Source organism: Dipodomys merriami, unplaced genomic scaffold, assembly GCF_024711535.1.
Source record: "Dipodomys merriami isolate MVZ:Mamm:240054 unplaced genomic scaffold, mDipMer1.0.p SCAF_1, whole genome shotgun sequence".
NCBI lineage: Eukaryota > Metazoa > Chordata > Mammalia > Rodentia > Heteromyidae > Dipodomys > Dipodomys merriami.
Window position 1 is genome coordinate 138,671,459 of NW_027202270.1, and position 15,994 is coordinate 138,687,452.

Sequence of the window (15,994 nt, forward strand, 5' to 3'; positions counted from 1 at the left end):
GTTTTCAAGGCACACCTAGAGTACCCGTCGGTCCAGGAACGGGGCCTGAAAAGAATGTTGGTATTTTCCTTCAGGTATAGGTGCCTGGGGGTCAACGAGAGAGGGAAAGGCAAGGGGTGGAGTGGGAGGCGGGTGATCGACAGGGATAGAAACGGTGTCTCCTCCTCCTTCTGAATGCGAAATAGCCAATGAGGTGGCTCGTCCCGGCCGGCTGGGCCGCCAGTGCCTTATAGTATGCAGCAACCGGAGGAGTCACGTTGGGGGAACGGCAGAAAGCAGCTATCCGTTTACACTACTTTGCTCTAGCAGCTATCTTAATGGTGACTGCGTGGCCGGGGGGGAAACCTGATCGGCCAGATCCAGCCGAAACCGGGAGGGAGGGAGTGGGCTTTCCGGAGGGGGGAGGGGGGAGAGAGACGAAGGAGGAGGAGTAAGAGAGGGGGGGGAAAGAAAGAGGAAAAGAGTGTGAGGGAGGGAGGGAGGGAGGAAAATAAACAACACACACACACACACACACCACACACACACACACACACACACACACACACACACACACAAACATGTCCTCTTCCTCCCCCACCGGACAGATTGCAAGTGCGGCGGACATCAAGCAGGAGAATGGGATGGAAAGTGCCTCGGAAGGGCAGGAGGCGCACCGCGAGGTGGCGGGGGGCGCGGCGGCCAGGCTGAGCCCCCCGGCTCCAGCCTCGTTCCCCCTGGAGCCGGGGGACGCCGCGGCGGCCTCCGCCGCCAGGGTGAGCCGAGAGGAAGGGGCAGCGGCGGTGGCGGTGGCCGGGGCGGCGGCGGATCAGGTACAACTGCACTCGGAACTTCTGGGCGGGCACCCGCACCACGCCGCCGCCGCCGCCGCCCCCGCGCGGACCCCGCTGGCCTTCTCGCCCGACCACGTCGCCTGCGTGTGCGAGGCGCTGCAGCAAGGGGGTCACCTGGACCGCTTGGCCCGGTTCCTGTGGTCCCTACCCCAGAGCGATCTGCTACGTGGCAACGAGAGCCTGCTGAAGGCGCGGGCGCTCGTGGCCTTCCACCAGGGCATCTACCCCGAGCTCTACAGCATCCTCGAGAGCCACAGCTTCGAGTCGGCCAACCACCCGCTGCTGCAGCAGCTCTGGTACAAGGCGCGCTACACCGAGGCCGAGCGAGCCCGCGGCCGGCCCCTGGGCGCCGTGGACAAGTACCGGCTGCGCAGGAAGTTCCCCCTGCCCCGCACCATCTGGGACGGCGAGGAGACCGTGTATTGTTTCAAGGAGAAGTCGCGCAACGCGCTCAAGGAGCTCTACAAGCAGAATCGCTACCCGTCGCCCGCCGAGAAGCGGCACCTGGCCAAGATCACCGGCCTCTCCCTCACCCAGGTCAGCAACTGGTTCAAAAACCGCCGGCAGCGCGACCGGAACCCCTCCGAGACCCAGTCCAAAAGGTGAGCGCCAACTTTTCCTCCTCCTCTTCCTCCCCCCCCACCCCCTTCTCCCGGCTTTCTTTTCCTCCCAGTGCTGCTGGCAAACATGGCGCTTACCTTCCCCACCAGCCCAGTCCGGCTGCCCACCTCTCCCCGCCCCCCACCTCGCTTCCCCCCTCCCCTCCTCGGCGCACCGCACGGGAGGGGGGCGGTGGTGGCCCAGAGAAGGGAGTAGGAGGGGAGAGCCTCTCTCCTTACCCTCCCTCCCCCCCCTCTCCAGCCCCCAGAAGTTTCTGGTCGCTCGCCTAGGGCTCAGTCCCCGCCCCCACCTCGCCCGGTCACCGCTGCCCGGCTTCCCACCCCCAACGCGCTGGCTTTGAAGTTGCCACTCTCTCCCCGGCTACAGCCGGGCGCAGGAAGCGGGTGTGACGCCGGCCAGGCAGCGCTCACCCCCCCCCTCCAGACCGGCTCAGGCTGCCGGCGAGGGTCGGTTCCCCCCCCCCCAGCTCCCGGGTCGATCAGACCTGGCCACGGTCTTCAGGGTTCGGCTGAGCCCCAGGCCTGTGGGTCCTGGAGGTCTCGGGGGTCGCTGTGGAGGGAAGCGCTCGGGCGGGGGGCGGGTGCTGGCGGCCCTATGGGGGTCTGGGGACCACGGGGCTTTAATGTGACAGAGTTAATCATTCACCCGGCCCGCTTGGTTCCCGTGGCTGCCGTGGCAACGCGAGGTGCCGGTGCGGCTCGGCTCGGTGTGTTTTGAAACCTGATTCTGAACAACTTCGGCTCGGGTTTCTGCGCCGCGGGGTAGCGGGGCTTTGGGGCCTTTTCTTAGGCCCCCTAAACTCTTCGTGACTCCCTTTCTTGAGAGGGTAGTTAGGGGTGAGAGGCAGCCGGGCACTAGGCGGGCTGAAAGAAGAAAACGTGGGGCGCCATCCATCCGGGTGCCCTTTGGGGCCCCCCACTTTATCACGTTGGAACTTTTTGACTGGCAGGTTCCTCCTGGGCCCCCCCTCCCTCCACCATTTCAGTAGAAAGTGCCAGGGTTGACACCTCTTTTGTGTGTTCTCCGGCAGTCAGACACTTGGGGTGTGTGGTGTATGGCTGGACAGAGTAGAGTACGGAAAAGGATCGTCTTCAGAAAGGCTGTTGCCGTCCTTGCGGGGATCGGAGAGAACAGATCATCCGCACGCAGCTCTTAAAAATTCTTCTCCGGGAAGGAATGTAGGAGCCGGGCCGGCCTGGGCCAGGTGAAGGTGATCACCGGCGCATTCCAGAGCCGGGCGGCGCGCCCTTGCGGCGGCGGCTCCTGCGCGCGCCCGGCCGGGGCTGGGCGGCGGGGCCCCGACGGCTACCGCGTTCCTCGCCCGGGGCAGGGAGAGAGGCGCGCGGGGGGCCGCCGCCAGGCCTCGCGGTAACTATACACAAAACGCGCGCCCTCCACGGACTTAGAAACTCCGAGAAGCCGCCTAAGTTAGGTCACCTGTCCCTGCGCCTGCTAGAAGACGCGGATCCCGGCGCTCCGGGCACCGATCTGCTAGGCCGCGGGCAGGCCAGCTGCCCTGCAGCCCAGGCTTGTTCCCTGAGTCCTGTCCTTCTCTCTCCCCCCCGCTGCCACAATCTGCCCCCCTCCATTAACTCCACATTCCCACCCCAGGCCCAGTTGCCTAGTTTAGACCCCCCTCTCCGGATCTACCTCCCACCTGCACCCTGGTGAGTCACCCTCGCAGACGGCGACTGCGGCTCAGCCTCAGCTCATAAATCAAAGCGCTTTCTGCGCTCCTGGCCCCGCAGCCCAAAGCCAGGCTAATCCCCTCCCTTCTCCTCCGCTTGAAAGTGAGCAGCATACCGCGGGGCCTTTGCTGGGATGTAGGATCCCATCCTGGCTCCTCTGCTGGGCCAAGACTCTGACTGGGCTTTCAAACTGCCTCTGCCCTGCCCCACCCCCACCCCCAGCTAGGATCCAAATGGCGAAAAGCCTCCGCAGCATCTCCTCAACACCCAGACTAGGTCTTGCCCCCGAGTAGAGAAGCAGACCTAGTCTTGCCTGAAACAGCACTGAGGACTCTGGGAAGGGTCTGATAGTTACTTGGCCGCTAGGTAACTATCCTTTCCCTCCCACCTCACCAGGGCACAGGACGGTATTTGCTAAAATAAGCCCTCATGGCCTCCTTTGGATTCAAAAGCGACTGCACATAACTGTTCTTGGGTTTAAAGTGTCTTTCCTACAACGAGGACAGCCACTTTGTTGAATGAGAGTTGTCAGTCTGGTGGAATAGAAGTTTGGGAGCAGGTGAGAAAAAGGGTCTCCTGTAAACTGGCAAAAAAAAAAAAAAAAGCTAAACACATTACAGCTCCCAGTCCTCTGGCAATTCATCTCTCTCTAAAACAGCACTAATTTGGTTTGATGGTTTGAGGGAGGGGAAGATATTCCTAAACAGGAAAGCCTGACCACCTTACTTAACTGATTTGAAGCTGAGAGTTCATCTTCCCAAATTGTCTGGCATGTCAGAATCTACTGAAAGGCTTCCTAGTGAAAACAGGACCAAAAGACATCCTGCTGTGCTTTCCTTAAATACTTCCTTTAATGGGCTTAAAGGCTGTTTTCCAAACTGTGTAACGTGTCCTCCCTTGACCTTCTGAATGACTTGATTTCCCTCTCCACACAGTGAGTCGGATGGCAATCCCAGCACTGAAGATGAATGCAGCAAGGGTCATGAGGATTTGTCTCCACACCCAATCTCAGGTTCTTCAGATGGCGTTACCAACCTCAGCCTTTCTGGTCACATGGAACCAGTATATATGCAGCAAATTGGAAATGCTAAGATATCGTTAAGCTCTTCTGGTGTTTTGTTGAATGGAAGCTTGGTACCTACAAATACTTCACCTGTTTTCCTTAATGGTAATTCTCTTATTCAGGGACACAATGGAGTTATCCTTAATGGGTTAAATGTGGGGAGTGCACAGACAGTGTCACTGAACCCACCCAAAATGTCTTCGAACATTGTGAGCAATGGTATGGCCATGACTGACATACTGGGATCTACCTCCCAGGATGTAAAGGAATTCAAAGTCCTCCAGAGTTCTGAAGCAAATTCAGCAGCCACCACCGCATACAGCCCCAGTGCCCCTGTGTCATTCCCTGGGCTGATACCTAGCACTGAGGTGAAAAGAGAAGACATTCAAGCAGCAGCTTCCCAGGATGGGGGCTCTGTAGTGACTTTTACTACACCAGTTCAAATTAACCAATATGGCATTGTCCAGATCCCTAATTCCGGAACAAACAGCCAGTTCCTTAATGGGAGCATTGGATTCTCTCCACTGCAGCTGCCTCCTGTCTCAGTGGCAGCATCACAAGGTAAAAGCCTCATTTGGTATCATAATAGTGAATGTGTTGGTCAGCTGTTATAAATGACACATTTATTGAGAAGTATGAATTGATGTTACTGTTCAGGAATCCCATTGGCTCTCCACAGCTGCAGAATAGCATTGATAAGAGTCTTCTTCATGGGCTGGGAAGGTGGCTCAGTGGTAGAGCGCTTGCCTTGCATGCCTGGGGCCCTGGGTTTGATTCCTCAGCACCACAAAAGAAAAAAGAAAAAAGTCGGAAGTGGTGCTGTGGCTCAAGTGGTAGAGCGCTAGCCTTGAGCTGAAGAGCTGAGGGATAGCGCCCAGGCCCAGAGTTCAGGCCCCACGACCGGACCCAAAAAAAAAAAAAAAAAAAGTCTCCTTCACAACAGTTGTGTTACAGCCTGCTTGCTTAGTTTCCTCACATCTGGAGAATGGGCTTTCATTTTCCCAAAACTGAATGGAAAACTACAGCTTATCAAAAGTCTTGCCAATTGTACAATTATAGAAATACAATAAGCCTTTATCATATTTATCAGTGCTTACAAAAGAACCCACTACTTGACATTTTAAAATTAAAAATTAATAACACTGCTAAGAACACAAAGTTAGTCAAATAGTTGGTAAGCATTAAGCTTAAGCATTATTTGGCCAGGGAATGTAAAAGAATAAGCAAAAAGACCAACTCTTTTTTTAAAAATCATATTCCTTCCTATAATTAAGACTAAAACCTGAAAAGATCTCCAGAGGAACATATGATTAGATTTCTTCTCCCTTCCTCTTTTTCCTCTCTCCCTCTCTTCTTTCTTCCCTCCCTCCCTCTTCTTTCCTTTCCTTCCTCCCTCCTTTCCTTCCTCCTTCCCTCTTTTCCTTCCTTCCTTCCTACCTACCTTCCCTCCCTCCTTCCCACCTCCCCTCCTCCTTTCTTTCCTTCTTTTTCTGTGTATGTATATTGGTGCTGGGATTTGAAATCAGCCTGGGTCTGTTCTTTAGCTTTTTCACTCAAGGCTGGTGTGCTACCACTTGAGCCACAGCTCTACTTCTGGTGTTTTGCTAATTAAATTGGAGACAAGAGTCTTATGGACTTTTCTTGCCCAGGCTGGCTTCAAACCACAACCTTCAGATCTCAACCTCCTAAGTAGCTAGGATTAGAGGCAAGAGCAACCAGCATTTGGCTTGCATAGGTTTCTATTACTTTAGGTATATGGTCATCTAAATATAGGTTTATTTATTTAAAGTCATAAACTTTACTGTGTATGTCTGTGGCTTTACTGATAGCAAGCAGCCAGAGAAAGCACTGACTTGAAATTCAGGAATCCGGAGCATGATAGGTCAGTTCCTGATTGTTAAGAATGTAGCAGTAGAGGGTGCACACTTGATATTCAATTTAGGATTGGGATATGTTGGTGCACGTGTGCCTTTAAATTGCTAGCCTTAACCAATCATCTCTCTGTAGGATAGTTTTACAAAACAAAAGTCAATTAATGCACAAATCTGTTGTTTCTACAACTATGATCAACTTCAGCTTTTTTGGATGCGCTCATAGAAAGATGATTTTAAGTTTCATCCTGTATATTTTGTTTCTCTTTAGGTAAATGGTAGTAACAACCTTACATCATTCTATGCTCCAGGTTATAGACTTAAGCTAAGTGCTTATCCCTAGGGAAAGAATACAAAATCCACAGAGAAAGCCAAAGTGCTTAGTTTTACAATAATTCAATATAGATCTTACACTTTCCCTCTTTAAGAAATGTAATGACAAATTTGAGCAAAAAGTATGAGTAAATATGTCAAAAATACTTTTCATTTTTAATCTAGAAAAAGTGGTATCATAGAAAATCATTATGAGCTAATAGTTAATTTTTAAATTAGATACAGAGTAAAAATAAGAACAGATTTACCAGTTAAAATAGCTAAAACCAAATGGCAGCTGTCAATCTTTAGATTGGGTAAATTGAGGGTATAAGTCTAACCAGATTTGTCCAGCAAGCAATGTTCATTTAGAGTAGTTGTGGATTTGGACTTTCTTGAAAAACAAACTAAGCCTAAAATCTCTAGGCAAGATACATTTGTCTTGGCTATCATTGAGCCTATGTATCTATCTTTTATAACTTTATTTCATTTTTTTTTTTTGTTTTTGTGCCAGTACGCAGGCTTGAATTCAGGGCCTCCCACTCTCACCTAACTTTTTTTCTTGAAGGCTGATGCACTACCACTTGAGCCACACCTCCACTCTGACATTTTGCTGATTAATTGGAGATAGTCTCACCAACTTTTTGGCCTAGGCTGGCTTCAAACCATGATCTTCAGATCTCAGCCTCCTGAGTAGCTAGGAATACAGGTGTAAAGCTCTTACTACTTTATAATCTTAGAAAAAAAAACGAGGGTTTTTAATCTTCATTACAAAGTTAGGCTTTGTAATCAAGATTTTTCAGCTCATTTTACTGATTTTTGAGTTTCTACTTATAACTCAATTGCAGCTATACTTTAAAATGATCTTTTAAAACATGTCTTTTCTCCTTTGTTTATATGTTATACTTTTTTCACATACAGAAATAATCATTTTGCTTGCATACCATTGCCATTGGAAAAAAAGTTGCCTCTATTGTTACTTATGGTTCTATCAGAAAGTCACTAATCATTTAGTTCATATGTACTGCTACACAATTTTACAAATATACAAAACAAAACAAACAGCTTTTTCAGATGTTTTTTGTTCACTTTAGTAGCCTATAAGACATAATTAGGTTGAGGCCAAATATTTTCAAATTAAGCAGGTTTTTATATTTGTGTAATTTGAAAAAAGAAATAATAAATTTGTTAGGAGATAGCCCAAATGTACTAAGTAGTATTTTTATTTTAAACACTAATGAGGATTATTTCTGTGAGGAATACTTTCTGATCATTACAGTTTTAAAAGGAGTTCAAATACAGTCTTTCATCTTTTTCCCTCATTTAAAGACATGATTTTACATCAGGGTGCTTGAGAATGCTTGGAAGATTATAAGCAGCTCTGTGACTCTTATTTTATCACTGTAGATGGCAATGTAATCACAGTTCTGATATAAGAAGGGAAATGTTTTAAGGGAATTACCTAATTTAACATAGGGCTGTTTTCTCAAATAGTGAAGGATTGACTGAACATCTATCTAATTGAAGGTTAGGGTAAATAGCCTATTTGAATTCTATTACAAAACTCCCCTCAAATTCACCTTTCTTTCAATGGCAGGATGTGGGGCTCTGTATCATCTAATTTCTGTCTTTGTAAGGACTCGGAAAGGCATTTTATTTGATAGAGACTGGGGGAGCAATCTAAGTCATTTATTTTGAGTTATCTGACGTGAACATCTCTTGCTTTCCACTTACATTTCTTTTTCTACTTCTTGTCTCTATAGACCATTATAATGAGAGCCTTTTAGAGAAGCATTAGCTTTGGTCTTTATTTTATTTAATATGTATTTTTAAAAGCACATGTCATTGTTATTAATTTTTCCTATCTCTGCAACACTAAAACTCCAGAACTAGCACAACAAAAGATGAAAAACCTTTTTAATGTTTTGTTGGCTTGATGTTACTTTATGGCTAGTTTGGTGAAAGTTTGCGACTTGTCTGAACAGGTTTATGTGGTTAACTTTTAAGCCCTATGGAAACTCATTTTATGTGGTATTTCTACATTTCCACTTGTATTTTATGTCGTTACTGAGTAAACAAGACATTTTTACTTTGCATTTATGGTCTCTAGTTCTAACTGGCAGGGCTAATAACTCAATTAAGAGATGTCAAGTTCATAATAATAAACCAAACGGCTGAAATTAGAACGTGAATGGTATTTCTTTTTTTCACACTTGATTTGAAGCATTTTTTGTTTGTTTGGTTGGTTGGTTTTCTTTTTCTTTTTCTTTTTTTTTTTTTTTGGGTCCGGTCGTGGGGCCTGAACTCTGGGCCTGGGCGCTGTCCCTCAGCTCTTCAGCTCAAGGCTAGCACTCTACCACTTGAGCCACAGCGCCACTTCCGGCTTTTTTCTTTTTGCTTATGTGGTGCTGAGGAATCGAACCCAGGGCCTCGAGCATGCAAGGCAAGCGCTCTACCACTGAGCCACCTTCCCAGCCCCGGTTTTCTTTTTCTTTAATTTTCGAGAGGTTTTTTTTTTTTTTTTTTTTTTTTTTTAGATAGACACTCACTATGTAATCAAGGTTGCCCTCAAGTTCATTATCCTCATGTCTCAGCCTCTTGAGTTCTAGGATTATTGGCTATGTTAGTCTACTTGTTTTCTTGTTTTCTTTTTGTCTTGATTGAGCTTAGCCAAGTGCTTTACCACTGAGCTTCTTCCCAAGCCTGTATACTTGGTTTCTAGACTTGTAGTTCTCACTTTCCTCAGAATTACTTGGGGGAAATAAAATTATTGCGATTGCTAGCCCAGCACTGGTGGCTCAAACCTATAATCTTAGCTACTCTGAAGGCTGAGATCTGAGGACTGGGGTTTAAAGCCAGTCCTGGCTGGAAAGTCCCTAAGGCTCTTATCTCCAGTTAACCACCAAAAAGCTTTGAAGTGGAGCTATGGTTCAAAACAATGCTATTGCTCTTCTAGACTGTGTATATGTATATGTCTGTGTGTGTGTGTGTGTCTGTCTGTCTGTCTGTCTGTCTGTCTGTCTGTCTGTGTCCTGGAAATCTGTTCAGAATGATTGAGCTAAACTATTACATGGAAATATCACTTCTCATGAGGAAAAGAAGTACGTAAGTAGCTCTTTGGTCCTGACTATTTCTATTCCTGTTAATTGTTACTTCATTTTTTCTAGGTAATGTTTCAGTAAATTCAAGCACTTCAGATGGGAACACATTTACAAGCGAGTCTGCCACAGTCCAGCAAGGAAAGATTTTCTTGAGCTCTCTTGCTCCCAGTGCAGTGGTCTACACTGTTCCTAATTCAGGCCAGACTGTAGGATCTGTGAAACAGGAAGGCTTAGAAAGAAGCCTGGTGTTTTCTCAGCTGATGCCTGTCAATCAGAATACACAAGCAAATGCAAACCTCTCATCAGAAAATATCTCCGGGAGCAGCCTCCATTCATTGGCCTCCTCCTTAGTTAATGTATCCCCCACTCACAATTTTTCCCTAACTCCCCCTCTGCTACTAAATCCCACTGAGTTAAACCCTGACATTGCTGATAACCAGCCAATGTCTACACCTGTGGCAAGCAAATCTACTGTGACATCTGTCAGCAACACTAACTATGCAACTCTTCAGAACTGTTCCCTGATTGCTGGTCAAGACCTACTGTCAGTTCCTATGACCCAGGCAGCCCTTGGAGAAATAGTTCCTGCAGCTGAAGACCAAGTGGGTCATGCCTCCCCAGCAGTACACCAGGATTTTGTCCGAGAACATCGTTTGGTTCTGCAATCAGTAGCTAACATAAAAGAGAATTTATTACAAAATTCTGACAGCAAAGCCACAAGTATCTTAATGATGTTGGACTCTAAATCCAAGTATGTCTTAGATGGCATGGTTGAGACTGTCTGTGAAGACCTGGAAACAGACAAAAAGGAACTGGCCAAGCTTCAGACTGTCCAATTGGATGAAGATATGCAAGACTTATAAACATTGTTGCATACACCCCCTTCCCAACACACACACACACACACACACACACACACACACACACATTTCTGTTGGCATCAGCAACAAATTGTTGCATGAAGCTCCAAAACATAAAGCATTTTCCCATTTAAAGGAAAACAATCTAATTGTGCAAATAATTGCATTAAAAAAAAACTTTGGGTTGATCTGCGTGAAGACCACAGTTAACTACACAGGAGCAGAAATGCATTAGCGCTGCCTTTGTGTTCACATATAATCTCTAAGGAGATGGCAAGGAAGGAATAAGATGAAGTGTATCAAGTGAGAATATGCCATTTAGTTGGCAATACAGGTCTAAGGTTGAAGTGAAACTTGATCATTTTTTATATTGAAAGTATATACATCTAACAATAGAAAATTAAATATAGGTACAGACTATTAGAAACAATGCAATTTGTTTTTGTTTACTTTACTTCATGGGCATTGATCTCATTAAGGAACATAAATGGTACTCCAAACTATTATAAGACTATATTTTGGAAGTTAAGTAGTTAAATATATATATATATGTATATGTACATGCATACATACATTTATGTTTTTCAGCATTTTTGAGAAAGTCTAGGTTTTAAGTCTCCACACATTTCCAAATGTGACTGCTAATAGTTTAATGTGACTAAGAAAGTTTGAAACTCCACTAAAAACTGAAACAGGCTTCAGTGTGAATGTAAATATAATCTCAATTCTATAAGTGGGATTTGAGTGAGTACAGCAAATTTTATTTATACTGTGTGTTTCTCTTATACTTCGGGCGCTATGAACTGAAAAGAAAAAATGCTTTCTTACTGTTTAATTTATTTTTATTGTTTGAACGGGAAGTGAACATCTTTGTTTCCAACAAAGTTTTACTTTTTGTAGGATTTTAAAAGCAATGATTTTTATTAGGAGTCTATTATGGTCAATATTAATAACACTGAAACATTAACTCTTAACTCCCAATATTGGAATTTTGGTACTTTTCTTTCACATCTTTGTTTAGCAACTCTGGTTCATTTAAATATGTTTTATATAGAATTCTATGTGCCTTTTTACCTTGTGGCCTTTTTATATTAGTAGTAAGGTACAGAAGTATCAACAGAAGCACTGATGGTTTTATTTTTTTTCCTACTATCTAACAGGGTTAATTTCTATCACAGAATTTTTTTTAAATCTGGAGAACTTAAGTTTCCCCAAGTATTATGTATAACATCATACAAATGAGTAACCAACTATTGTTGATGGCTTTCATTACAGTAAAACTAATAAATCATAGAAGAGCACGTAAAATCAATTCTACAGGCTATAAAAACCATTTTAAAGTAACATAAATAGAATTCACGAATTCTGTCCAGTTGTCCTTTCATCTTCCCTGTTTTGAATTGGTTGTTAACTATGACATGACTATTTGTACTACATTTTCATCTCTTCTTTCAAAACAGATCTGTTGGTTTTCTGTAAGAATTGTGTTTGATAATATTAGCTGTGTTTAAAGTTTTTTTTAATCAGGATTGAATGCAAGATGTAATAATGCAAATACATTTATGTAGTGATTACTCTGTGATCTCCAGAAAAAGCCAGAAAAGTGAGAAAACGATCTTTTCAGAGATGGCCTATGATTATTAAGCAAAGATGTTATCACATCTTGCTTTCTTTAGGATGAGGTCAAAGGGTACATTTAGATCTCTACAAGCCCATCAGCTAAGCATGTTAATAAGGGCCCTAGATTACTTACTCTATGCTGTTACTACAAATACAACCTGAAGCATAGACAGAGTCCTATGAAGATTTCCTCTCCCAGCCTTTTTTTTTTTTTTTTTTCTGGTCCTGGAGCTTGAACTCTGGCTCTGTCCTTGAGCATCTTCTGCTCAAAGCTAGCACTCTACCACTTGGGCCACAGCTCCACTTTTTTTTTCCCCTCTGTGATTAATTGGAGATAAGAGTCTCACAGACTTAACTGCCTAGGCTGGCTTTGAACCACAATCCTGATTTCAGCCTCTTGCATAGCTAGGATTACAGGAATGAGCTATCAATGACCAGCTTCTCTCCCATCATTTTGATAAAGAACTTAGGTCCCATTTTTCTAATGGAATTAGTGAATGTTCTAAACTGCTGAGAGGACATGTTTTTGTTTTTGTTTTTTACACAGTCAGGTGTTTAGAGTTCTCTTCCACTTTTCCACTACTAATACAGCTTGGTGTTTTGTTTTGTTTTTTTTTTTTGTTTCCTCCTTCTTTGGTTGTGTGTTGACCATGTTATTGAGAATAATTACATGAATCGGTAGTATAGTTTACATAAAAAAGGATGTTTTCCTCTTTTGATTGCTGCAGATGTTAAGAGTTTGTTAATTATTTAAAAATACTATCCAGTAAGGGAGAGAGGAAGATTTAAAAGGTTATATATGTTACATATATATAACTGGAAAAGTTTTATATGTCTTCCAAAAATATAGTAAGTCTCTTATTCAGAGTTCTTCCTCTTTCCTCCCTTTTGAGAAAGAAAACATAGCACAAAGCTTAACTCTTACCTACGAAACACATTCATATCCTCCAACATGATATAATTATAACCCTACTATTTCTCCAGGTAGCTACACAATATACCAGGTAAGGATCAATGCACATTATTAAGAACTTACAGTTCTTTCCTACTCTTTCAGTAAAATACGGGCCAGTTGATATGTAGCCCATATATATGTGAATGGGATAATATAAACCCCGTGATCTTGCACAGAGTTGCAGGGTTTTTCTGTTTGTTTGTTTGTTTCTGGGTTTGTTGTTGTTGTTGTTGTTTTTAATACTATGGGCCAGACTCAGGACCCTTAGAATTCATGTGACAGAATATCCTCCTTACATAAACCAATGCTTGAAGATGCTGCAAGTGACCCTCTGATGATCCCTGAAGAGGAATCACAAAGAGGCAAATAACTCCCATTAAAACCCAACCCCTGCTGCTGGCTGTGAGAATTGTTTTTGGAGTTGGCCTGTCTATGCACTCTATCAGTCAGCAATGACAATATAGCTCTGAATTACACCTTAGATAGGATGGTCTATCATTTAAAGAGAAGGTGCACTTGTACCTCAAGTAAGCAAGAGTACCTGTGTTGTACTGCATTACATCTCATGTATATTTATAGTAAAGGCTGAATTATACACACATTTCAGTGTCTTTCATGTTTGTGAAAGGCAGATAGCTATTATAGCCATAGATTGTTGTTGTTATTGTTGTTTTAATCCATAGTTAAACTGCACACTGAACTTAAATCTTGCATGTGAACAGTTGGATCAGCGGGCATGTGTAGGGGCTTGCCCTGCTATATCCTAGCCAAGTGTGCGTCTACATAGCCACAAGTTCTGTTTTGATGGATCATCTCATAAAAACAATTCGGGAAAACTGGGGGAAAGGTTTATATTTTATAAAAACATGGTTTCAAACTCTTCCTAAAAACTTAGACAATAGAGCCTAATGGTTATTTTGTATCTAATTGATACAGTTCAAGTTAAATATTACCACTGTATGTTTTTTGAATCAAAATGATATAGCATGTGACTTTTGGCTTTCAGGGTTCTCAAAACTATTCTTTTGCTGCATGTACTGTATGTTTAGAGGCAACCGGTTATGCACTCTGTGGTTTTACTGTGCCTTACTCAAAGCAAAACTCTACACAGAATGTATGTCATGGGGTAGGGGGACATAGACTTTACTGCACTTGTTAGGGGATGGCACACAGAGCATGTCCCAGAACATTTCTGTGCTTAATTACCCAACCAAAGAGATCTAACGTATGTATGTTGTACTGTAATGGGGATTTATGCCTGGACAATTAAGTGTTTTATTTGTTTTCTGAAATGATGTGAACTTATTTTTCTAAACACTATGCTAAATAAACTTTATATTTATACATACTCCATGTTGAAATAGTTATTGGAGAATGTTTTTACATTATGAGTAATCCCTCTGACTGGACAAGAAACAGGAAGTAATGTTGATTTTATGTGTCCCTGGATAAACAATGACTAAGAAAATGCATGCACAAGAACATTTTGAAGGCTTGTAAATACTTATAAGGCCAAATGGAAGAGTAATCTATATTGGTCTTGGTACAAAGTATGTAATTCACTTAATTGTACTGTACACTACCAATCTAAATTGTAAGATTTTATCCTTATAGGGAGATTTTATCCTATTCCTTTTTGTGTCCCCAAAGTTTTTTTGGGGGGATGAATATAGTGCAGCACACAGTAGGCACTTAAAGGTGCATGGAATTAGGTTAAAAGATCCAAAAACCTTTATGTTCTTGTTGTGATTAAAGCTCAGCATTGCCCATCCCTAAGGTACTATCATTAGTCAAAGTCTCATTAACCCTAGCTGCATTGCAAGTTTTGGGCAGAAGTGCACCATTGTTGAGCATACAGGATTTGGTCCTAAGATTGTTTGTTCATACTTTTAGAATTCCATGACACAGATTTTCTGTGCCTCCACTGAAAGTAGAGAACAGTAACACTCATGTGGAGACAAATGATAATTCTTTTATAAAAAGTAAAGCTATCAAATTAACTTCAGCTATTATGTCTAGACATTTTTAGGTTTTATATCAACTAGTTTTGTAGCAATTCTCTACATATATAGTAATTAAGCTAAGGTGTGACTCGGGTGGTAAGAGTGCTTGTCTAGCAAGCACAGGCCTTGTTCCATGATCAGAAGGGGAATAAGGTAGTTAAACACAAATAGTGTCTAGTATAACAGTCAGGATCCTGAAATGGTTCCATTTTATAACATTTTAACCAAACAAGTATATTAACACCTTGGAAAAGTAGCTACTGTTTAAAATGTGGCTTGTCAGAAAGTAGCAAATGAAATAATTAACTCTGAAAATGCAAGGCATTTGGTTACATGGATCCATCCACTTAAACCTTGAAATATATATATATATTCCAAGATTCAGGCCTTACCTCTGCTAGTCACAGCTGTAGCCACATGAAGCTGTTCCCCAACCAGGTTCTTCCTTACCTATCTCATCCTCAAGAATCAGTGTCTGCAAGAGGGCTTGTCTCATCTTCTCATAAACAGAACAGTGCAGGCCTACCGTGACACCAAACTCTTTAAGTATGGGTTTGGCTCTCTTATTTTCATTTTCATTTCCCTGATGTTTAATAAAATGCATAGAGCACTGTAGGTATTTAAAAAATTACTTGTTGAATAGTGACCTTGGGCTTGAATAATAGGCTCCATGCATTCCAGGCAAACACTCTACCACGGAACTATACCATCATCCCCATCTTTTAAATTATTTCACTGGGGCTGGGAAGGTGGCTCAGTGGTAGAGCGCTTGCCTTGCATGCTCGAGGCCCTGGGTTCGATTCCTCAGCACCACATAAGCAAAAAGAAAAAAGCCGGAAAGTGGCGCTATGGCTCAAGTGGTAGAGCGCTAGCCTTGAGCTGAAGAGCTGAGGGACAGCACCCAGGCCCAGAGTTCAGGCCCCACGACCGGACCCCCCCAAAAAAAAAAAAAATTATTTCACTGTTGCCGGGCGCTGGTGGCTCACGCCTGTAATCCTAGCTACTCAGGAGACTGAGATCTGAGGATCGCGGTTCAAAGCCAGCCTGGGCAGGAGAGACCGTGAGAC

The 15,994-nt window shown here is 43.7% G+C and overlaps 1 protein-coding gene across 2 annotated transcripts; it reads left to right on the forward strand.

The window, feature by feature from the left end:
• Nucleotides 1–256: 256 nt before the first annotated feature.
• Six4 (SIX homeobox 4) lies at nucleotides 257–14,246 on the forward strand. Of its 2 annotated transcripts, XM_070032237.1 has the most exons (4): nucleotides 257–320; nucleotides 588–1,435; nucleotides 4,078–4,766; nucleotides 9,556–14,246. In XM_070032237.1, the coding sequence occupies exons 1-4, from the start codon at nucleotides 318–320 to the stop codon at nucleotides 10,350–10,352; spliced, it is 2,337 nt and encodes a 778-aa protein (XP_069888338.1). In that variant the 5' UTR covers nucleotides 257–317; the 3' UTR covers nucleotides 10,353–14,246. The 2 variants fall into 2 exon arrangements, with proteins under 2 accessions (XP_069888338.1, XP_069888330.1); XM_070032229.1 differs by lacking the exon at nucleotides 257–320 and having other exon boundaries at nucleotides 531–1,435.
• Nucleotides 14,247–15,994: the final 1,748 nt, after the last annotated feature.